The 9977-nt window shown below is 46.6% G+C and overlaps 1 protein-coding gene across 1 annotated transcript in view; it reads left to right on the top strand.

The window, feature by feature from the left end:
* LOC126416916 (uncharacterized) overlaps positions 1 to 5272 on the top strand; it is an 85140-nt gene extending 79868 nt beyond the window's left edge. Inside the window, exon 3 of the mRNA XM_050084799.1 lies at positions 4922 to 5272. Within this exon, the coding sequence (XP_049940756.1) occupies positions 4922 to 5272 (351 nt within the window). The remainder of the gene's footprint in view (positions 1 to 4921) is intronic.
* The last annotated feature ends 4705 nt before the right edge of the window (positions 5273 to 9977 follow it).

Raw genomic sequence — 9977 nt, forward strand, 5'->3', positions numbered from 1 at the left:
CTAACAGACCCTAAATTTTATTTTCCATTCTTCGGTATACTACTCTTACCAACAACCTGAACGCATGAACTGTTAAACTGATTGCTATCTTCGGAACCTATGTGGATGATGGAACTTCCTGGCAGATTAAAACTGTGTGCCGGACCAAAACTTCAACTCGGGACTTTTGCCTTTCGCGGGCAATAAATTTGAAAAGTCAAGCGGAAGGCGAGCGCCAAGCTGCTTCGAACCCAAGCAACAGCATGCAACGGAGACAAAACTCTGGAGAACGTTCAAATGACGCTCATAAAGCAGATCTTGGATCTTTCCTTGACCAAGGAACCCAAAGAAGACCAACGCGGCGAAATCCCGTGGTGAAGGTGTTTTGGTCGTCTAATGCAGGAGGGCTTCGACGAATCGCGCGAAACTTTCCAGGATTAAAGCGAGTACTGCGTGTATTAAGTACAGCCAGAACGGGACTAGGCTGGCCCAGCACGTCACGCCAACAGCCGCATCTCCCTGCACGAGGGAAACGGTGCGCCGACAAAGCTGACCAATTGCTCTCCAGGAAGACCCTGCGTTTCACCAGACACACCGTCCACCCAGCCCAGCCCCGACGACCACCGTCTCCAATCGTACAACGCAATCCTTCTCGTCCACCAGAGTGAAAACGAAAGACCCTCTAACCGACAAAGAAAGTGCTCATCTCACCGGGCACGACCTATCGAACTCGACGCAGTTCAATAAATTCTCCAGAAAGTTTTAAGAAGACAAAAGTATGTGCAACGTCCACCTGCTTAGCTGGGTGGTAACGTGCTTGCCTCCCGTGCAAGCGCGCCCGGGTTCGATTCCCGGCCGGGTTGGAGAATTTCTCCGTTCAGGGACTGGGTGTTGTGCTGTCCTCATCATCATTTTACCATCTTCGCCGGCGTGCAAGTCGTCCAATGTGGCGTCGACTGAAATAAGAGCCGGCCGCGGTGGTCTAGCGGTTCAGGCGCTCAGTCCGGAACCGCACGACTGCTACGGTCGCAGGTTCGAACCCTGCCTCGGGCATGGATGTGTGTGATGTCCTTAGGTTAGTTAGGTTTAAGTAGTTCTAAGTTCTAGGGGACTGATGACCACAGATGTTAAGTCCCATAGTGCTCAGAGCCATTTGAACCATTTGAACTGAAATAAGACTTGCAGTTGGCGGCCGAACTTCCCCGGATGGGGCCTCCCGGACAACGATGCCATACGCTCATTTCATTTCAGTGTGTGCAACGTTTGTTGCACTTGAGTCTCGAACAAAAACAACGACGCGTGGACGTCTGCTGCGACGTAACTGGAATGCAAAATGCGGAATGTTCTTTTCCGGTGAAAATTATCACGGGTGGGGAGTGTTGGTGTTAACAACTTGAATCTACTGCAGAACTGACACTGTGCAGAAATTCGCATAAAGGGTCAACGCCTTAATCACATAACACAGTCGAGCCAATGTGAGTTTAACAACACCCCGAGCAATCCATTCTCGAAACTTTTTATACTGAAGACGTAAAGCACACATCGTGTGCTACGAGTTTGCTTTGTATTTACTTCCGCATGACCTCTCGTAGCTTCCTGCATTTTTAAAGGCAGGCATCGCGCCACCTTATTGTCTCTGTGTCGGCGCCCTCCAGCCTCTTCTGATGTCAAACGCAGTCTTAGAGGACAGACCGATGCTTTCCATGCCATCTCTCTACTGTGGACTCACAGCTAGTATCTCCAATTGTTCAGCGCTACATCGTTACCATTTTTGACAGATTATTATTATGAGTATTATTTTTGATTAAAGAACAGGTCTTTGTTTACCGTCAGTTACATAATTCGTGTTGTGAATGCGCAGAATAACTACGATGGGTGTCCAGTAAGTAATACAACACCAATATTTTTCCTCGACCAATTCTGCCTAAAAAATGTGATTATGCTTGCGACATTGCATTCAAACATTCGTGCTGGATCTCATATATTTCCGGTAATTACCGACAGATGGCAGCGTTATAACGAGTCTTTATCTACATCTACATGGCTACTCTTCAGATCACACTTAATCGCCTGGCAGAGGATTCATCGAACAACCAACACATTAGTTATCTATTATTCTACTCTCGAACAGCACACGGAAAAAACGACACCTGTATCTTCCCGTGAGAACTCCGATTTCCCTTATTTTATTATGTTGATAGTTTCCTCCTGTGTAGGTCGGCCTAAAAAAAAATATTTTCCCATTCGAAGGAGAAGGTTGGTGACTGAAATTTTGTAAGAAGATCCAACCGCAACGGAAAACGCCTTTGTTTTAATTATTTCCACCCCAAATCCGGTACGATGTCCCTAACACTCTCTCCTCCGTTTCTCTATAATACGAAACGTGCTGTTCTTGTTTGAACTTTCTCGATGTCCTCCGTTAATTCTATCTGATAAGGATCCAACCCGGCGCACTAGCATTCCAAAAGAGGATGGACAAGAGTAGTGTAGGCAGTCTCTTTAGTAGATCTGTTGCATCTTCTTAGTGTTCTGCCAATAAATCGCAGTCTTTGGTTCGCCTTCTGCACTTTCTAATTCAAGTTGTTCGTAATTGTAGTTCCTACGTATGTAGTTGAATTTACGCCCTTTAGATCTGATTGATGTATCATGTAACCGAAGTTTAACGGACTTCTTTTAGCACACATTTGGGTGACCTCAAACTTTTCATTATATTGAGTCAGTTGCCAATTTTTGTACCTTACACACGTTATCTAAATCGTTTTGTAATTGGTTTTGTTCTTATGACGACTTTACTAGACGATAAACGACAGCATCTTCTGCAAACAAACTAAGAGAGCTGTTCGGATTGTGTCTTAAATCGTTTATAAAGATAAGGAACAGCGGAGGGCCTGTAACACTACCTCGAGGAACTCCACATATCACTTCTGTTTTACTCGATGACTTTCATCAGTTACTATGACCTGTAACCTCTGACAGGAAATCACAAATGCAGTAGCGTAACTGAGACGATATTGATTACAAGTCGCTTGTGAGTAGCATCTGCAGCTGACGTGCGTTCCAAGCAGAGAGCAGTCATTAAATTTGTTTTGGCGCAAAACCAAACCATGAAAAATATTCGCAGGCGTTTACAGAATGTCTACGGGCAACGGGCAGCAGATGAGAAGAGGGTGAATCCGTGGGCGAAGCGCCTATCGTCAACAGACCAAAGAGAGGCAAATCTGATCTACCAAACGCAGGCCAGCCGCACACAGCTGTGACGCCTGCATTATTACATTTTCCATGCACTATTATTAGAGGTTATCGACGAATAACAATCAAACGCCTCTGTGCTCAACTTGAAATCTCTCTTGGAAGTGCTGGAAAATTGGTCCACTGGGCTTCGAGAAGCCTAACTGAAGAGCATAAAAAGGAGTGAAGGAACACCTGTACTGACGATGTCTTGTGAAACTGTGGTGTCGACCGAAGAGCGAGGTGCAAAAGAAAGTTTGGTACCTCGCAACCCAACCACAAGAAAGGATAGTTGCTGCAAGCCGCATCGACCAATAAGCGACACCATCGTAGCCACGCCCCGAAACGTTTCTCTACGCCGCCGCAACAGATCTTCTACTTACGACCGTGTACAGTACCGTTCAGCCCAGTCCTGGATCATCGACTAAGATGATAACATCGTCTTTTAGCAAGCCATATGTGTGATCAATATATGATGCAGAACTGTTAGTGAAGTTCTGTCAGTTGTGCTTCAAGTGAGAGACTCGTAATCTGTCAGTCTCAAACAATACTTTAGTGTTCAGAAGAAGTGTTAAATACTCAGTCATTCCCGTGGAAATGATTGTCCAAAGTTAAGTAATTCTTGTTATCCATATTGCAATAATGTCAACTAATATTTTATGTAGCATCAATTCGGTGTCCTCCTGGAGCAAACCAAAGGACCCAACGTCGTACTGATGAGTGTATTTTTCAGCGGTACAACATAAACATTGTCACAGGCGATGAAACATGGATTCACCACTTTCAGCTGCAAATAAAAAGCAACTCATGGAGTGTCATCATACAACTTCTCCTTCGAAGAAGTTCAAAAGATTACTGTCAGCTAGTAAAGTTTTCTTGTCGGGCTCGGCTAGCACTTGGATGGGTGACCATCCGGTCTGCCGAGCGCTGTTGGCAAACAGGAGGCACTCAGCTCTTGTGAGGAAAACTGACGAGCTACTTTATTGAGAAGTGGCGGCTCTGGTCTCGGAAACTGACATACGGCCGGGATAGGGGTGTGCTGACCACATGCCCCTCCATATCCGCATCCAGTAACACCTGTGGGCTGAGGATGACGCGGCGGCCAGTCGGTACCTTTGGGCCTTCATGGCCTGTGCGGGGGGAGTTTTGGTTTTGGTTAAGTTTTGTGGGACTCTGAAGGGGCTATTCTGTTCAGTATTCTCCCTCATGGTCAAACGACTAACTCTGAAGTCACCTGTGGAACTCGTAAGAAATTGAAAAAGTGATTGCTGCGTGCCTATGTTCACAAAATCAAGTCTGTGCATCCGGGAGGAGATGATAATGCTTCTGTGGACAGTTCTTCCTCAATCGATCTACAGCCCGGATCTCGCATCTTCTTCCGTCTTCTTGGTCCATTGAAGGACGGACTCTGCAGCAATGATGGATAAGTTACTGATGCTGCAAGATCTGGGCTGAGACCTGCAGAGTGGTATCACGTCGGCATCCAAGGCCTCACATTAAGGAGGCGTAAGGCCATAAAACTGAACGGAAATTACGTTGCAAACAAGAGAACAATACGGTGAACTTAAACCGTGAATCAAAGCACCATGTTTTGAGGAAAAATGAACGACCCTCGTAACTGCACCGACTTGCGATCTGGCTGCTACGGCTCCTGCGTACGCTCGCCCCCGCAACGGAGTTTTTTTTTCTCTGCCTACCCCTGCGCCCTCGGCAGCAGACACGCTGTGCGCCGGCGCCGAGAAGGCGTCGGGACGCAGACGTCGATTTGAATACGGCGAGTAAAAAACGGCGCAGCCGGCGGGGGCGTGGCGTGCATACGGCGGCAGCCAATGGGGCCGCTTTAAAGCGGGCGAGCGCGCATGCAGATGAGCGCGCAACCCTCTCCGGCCCCTGCCCTTCTGCCCTCGAGGGCGTGTCTAGCAGCGTCTGCCGGTTGGCCGCCTCGCATCCTTCATCCCCTGACAAGCCGCCTATGCCGCCCTGCTGCGAAGACCTGGCAAAGCCCCGGCAGAGGTCGCAGGAAGCAGAGAGCCAGGGAGGACAAACTCCCCTTCCTACACCCTGACATAGATGTCATTTCAGGTGAATGCTGTAGAAGTCCTTTTGAATGGATCGCATCTGTAATCAGCCCATCCTCGTTCAGTAGTTTTCTCGTTCAGTAGTTTTCTCGTGGAGATCAGCGGTACGGCAAATTACTGGAAAACTGAGTACAGGCTCGACTGCAAAAACATTTATTTTGTGCTGACTATCTTCAGACCTTCATACCATGCAACGATTGTTCAAACTTCAGCAGTTGACGTTCGCCAGATCTTACCGTCATAGTATGAAGATCTGAAGATGGTCAAAACCTGGCCGAAACCGGCTACCACAAAATAAATGATTTTGCTATCAAGACTGTTAGTGTTCATTTCAAGACTTATTACGCTGGGAAAGCCTACGTAATCACATGTTAGTGTTTCTTTTTAAAACACATTCTTGTTCATGTTAAACTTGTGCTTCTTTCTTAATGCACCCACTGACAATTCGAATTTGAACGCCAGCTTCCCTTCATATGTCGAAATTCGGTGCGTTTACAGCGTACTTGTACCCTTTGGGCTGTTCGGAGGTAGTTTCTTTGAATAGAATTTAATGGGGTGCTTTCCCTAGAATGCTTGACGAAAATGGAAGAATGGTTTTTCTGGTAAGGGCATGGAGGACTTCACTCCCAATCCTTTTCCAATTCAGTCTTGTGGTCCATTTGTAATAATATCACCGTCGACGGGACGCTATTCTTCTTTCTTTCTTTCCTTACATTAAGCATGTAAATACTGTTTTAGAGTTTCACTACCTTGAACTACTGTTAAGAAGTCAATTCATGCCAAATGATGTGGATGCTTTCTTCGACACTCGTATGTTACTCGTGACGTACAATTTTGAAGATGGTCAATGTATGGCCGAAACCGATAATGATTATAATCATTTTCTGTAGTCGTGTCTAAGGAACAAATAAAATAGTGTACCAAATAAGTTTTTTCTCACAACTTCTTACTTTATTTTTGAAATATTACCTCTGGTTTGAAAACTTTCATAATTATAAATTTTCGGCATTGATTTAAGCTTCATGCATAGTAATTAAAATTTCTCCTTCTGTAACCCTTCCTACAGCAGGCAATATGCACTCCTTTCTGAATGACATTTCGTTGTTGATCGCTAGAGTAGATCTGAGAATAGTTCTGCACCATCGAACGAAAACGTATTATTTAAGCACCATTCTTGGATATCAAATAAGAAAATTAACTTATCCACAGGATCTTATCAAATTATAATTGGCGTCAGTTCGCACAGTTCGAGTCTTTTACTGAGGAGTATCTAGTCTTATCTTCAGGTAACAACAAAATCTTTATACGCTGTTAACAATCTTGCAGCGACTGAAGACAAGACACCTATAAGAGAATCTATTATTCCTTATAATCAACTGACACTGCTGCCAGTGAGAAACTCAACAATCACTATCCCAGTCGATTTATACTGCTGGTCATTCAAACTGCAAAACCAGAAACAACATCGAATTATGAAGTGTACTTATTGTGCATATGCTGCACAGTGGTAAGAATACATAATTAAATTTATGTTTTATTGATATACAAGGAGTGAAATTCACGACACAGAGCTGCCGCCTCAGGCAGCAACAATGGGCCGAACTCAGCATCGAGTCGAGCTGAACTTGGATGTCAGATGCAACTTCATCATTCAGCGCTGATTCAATTTGATACCAGAATTCATGAATCGTATTAGATGGTGAGTGATAACGCACGAGTTTTTCTGCAACACGTGACCAGATATTTTCAGCTGCTGAGAAATCTGCAAAATGTGCTGACTAGGTTAAAGGTCGAACAGCCTATGTTTCTATGTAAGTCAAGGCAGCACGGACGTAATGCGGTCATGCGTTTTCTTGTTGAAGGATAATGCTATTGGGTCCTCGAAGATAGTGGACAGCCATTGGCCTTGACATGACAGGAATGAAACGACTGCTGTCCAAATTACCCGATATACGAAACATACGTAAACGACTTGTGTACGCAATGACAGCTCACACCATCATGCAAAGTGCTAAGTGCTACACCCGTATGACTTTGTGTCCTACGCAGAAACGGGATAAGTGAGAAAAGATGTGCCCTACAATGTCCAGTGTTCGGAGCACCTCTGTCGGTGCGTCATTCTTTGACGCTGTCTCAAGGACTATCGTGACAATGGTCGACACGCTGTCAGTCAGTGTGATCCAAAAGCTGTCGCGCGTCCGTCTGGATCCTTGTCTTGCTGTATTCTGCCCATTTTCTAATTCAAAGCAAATGACGTTGCTGAGCCATCCTGCAGCAGTTTATTATAGCCCTCTTGAACCCACAGATCCTATAATCGTGTGACTGTCATGGAAAGAACCAACGTAATACTGTGCAGTCGTGAATAACAGATTTGATATACTACGATTGCACTGTGATGTTTAAAGCTTTCCCGGCATACTAACTGTTCCATTAAAACACGGGAGAACTGCCGGATATCAGTAACGTCCTGCCACGATATTTCGGCGCAGAGTCTTCTGGCCATCTTCAGGTGAATGCCACTGTAGTAGTACTGGCGAGTACGCTTTTTTTTCCTTTATTGTATTTCAGTTCCCCATCGGGGCGGGCTGGCAGCAGCATATGCGCTGCTCTTCACCCGAAAGACATAGAACAAACAATAGAAGACATTTAAAAGTAACAAAGGAGAGAATATGGTGAACATAGATATAAAAAAGGGGGAACATCATGGAAGGTAATAGACAAAAAAACGGGGTGACTAAGATGGAGATAAAAAACTGTTTAAAAGTAGCACACACAAAAAGTCACACACTGCAACAATTAAAAGAACACGAGGCACAGTATGACTGGAGCATAGAAGGTATCGACAGATGGCGTAGCACATAACAAACACTGACGGCGAACCTCAAGGCAGTACACAATTAAAATCACACCTCTTGACGCACAGAAGAAACAGTACTAAACACAACACTGACGTGGCATACTGACGATGATCAAAACGGAGGATCTGCCAGGTGCAAGGAGATGAGGGAGACCGGAAGAAGGGGGAGACGGAGGGAGGCATGGGAAGAGAGGGGGGGAGATGGGCAGGGAGCATGCTGGAGAGGGCCAGGTAGGGAGGCATGTGGGAAGGAAAGAGGAAAGTATGGGGTGCAGGGTCTCAGGGGGGGAGGAGGAAAATGCGCTCTGGGAGAAGGAGGGGAGAGGAAAAAGGGGGCCCTGGGAAGGGGGCAGGGGAACAAGGCCAGGTTATAGTTGGAAGGAAGGGTAGATGTCACGGCGAAGTTCGTCATCCAGGAGGGGGAGACGTTGGAAATTCCCCTGATGAAGGAGATGGAGGGTGTGGAGGTGGAGAGAGGGAGGGATACAGCGATAGAGGCGCGGCAACAGGCGGGGGCTGGAGAGGAAGGAGGAAACCAGAGGGTGGGGGGATCAAGCCTGCAGACAATGTAAAGGATGCGGAGATGTTGGAGGAATAGGAGGAGGTGGGGGAAGGGGATCAGTTCATACAGGAGCCGTGTGGGGGAAGGAAGGCGGATACGGAAGGCAAGGCGGAGCGCATGGCGTTCAAGGATTTGGAGGGCCTTGTAAAAGCGGGTGGGGACGGAGATCCAGGCAACGCTGGCATAGCAGAGGATAGGACGGATGAGGGATTTGTAGGTGTGGAGGATGGTAGAAGGATGCAGTCCCCATGTCCAGCCAGACAGTAGTTTCAGAAGGCGGAGGCAGGAATGGGCTTTCTGCTGGACGGTCTGGAGATGAGGGATCCAGGTGAGGTGTCGGTCGAGGGTGAGGCCAAGGTATTTCAGGGTGGAGGTGAGCTGGATGGGATGACCATAAAGGGTGAGGTAGAAATCATGGAGGCGAAAGGAGCGAGTGGTGCGGCCTATGATAATTGCCTGGGTTTTGGAGGGGTTGAGATGGAGGAACCACTGGTTACACCAAGTGGTGAACTGGTTAAGGTGGGTTTGGAGGGTACGTTGGGACCGTTGAAGGGTAGGATAGAGACCAGGAAGGCGGTGTCATCAGCATACTGGAGAAGGTGGACTGGTGGGGGTGGCTTGGGCATATCAGCCATATACAAGAGATAAAGGAAAGGGGAGAGGACAGAACCCTGGGGGACGCCAGCCTTTGGATAAAAGATACGGGAGTTGGTGTTGTGGAGGGTGACATAGGAAGGACGGTGCGAGAGGAAGGAAGCGACCACACGAACAAATTTGATAGGCAGGGTGTAGGTTTGGAGTTTAAAGAGGAGACTGGGATGCCATACACAGTCATAGGCATTTTGGAGGTCAAGGGAAACAAAAATGGCAGAGCGACAGGAGTTGAGCTGGAGGGGCAGAAGGTAAACGAGGTTGAGGAGTTGGTCTTCTGTACGTCGCTGTGTGTCCACCTCCAGCATTCGTGATTACCACTCACGGAAAGGCTTTCATTTTTACTATCGCGGCCTTGCCTAGGAATGAAATACGAGTAGTATTTGCAGTTTCCGTGTTATACGATGTATTATGCAATGTCTTCCAAACATATGTGCACATTTTCACTGCACGGAACAACCTTTTCTTCCACGTAGTCGTTCTTATTTTAAAAAATATTTGGCGTATGCCCTTCAGTCGTCTCTTTGTTTACTGAGACTCTCGAAAAGATCGGGTCGCTTTACAACCGGTCGGTCTAAGATACTTCTGTCATACGTGGACTGTTGGATTTGTTGTTCGAGGC

Source organism: Schistocerca serialis, chromosome 8 (genome assembly GCF_023864345.2).
Source record: "Schistocerca serialis cubense isolate TAMUIC-IGC-003099 chromosome 8, iqSchSeri2.2, whole genome shotgun sequence".
NCBI lineage: Eukaryota > Metazoa > Arthropoda > Insecta > Orthoptera > Acrididae > Schistocerca > Schistocerca serialis.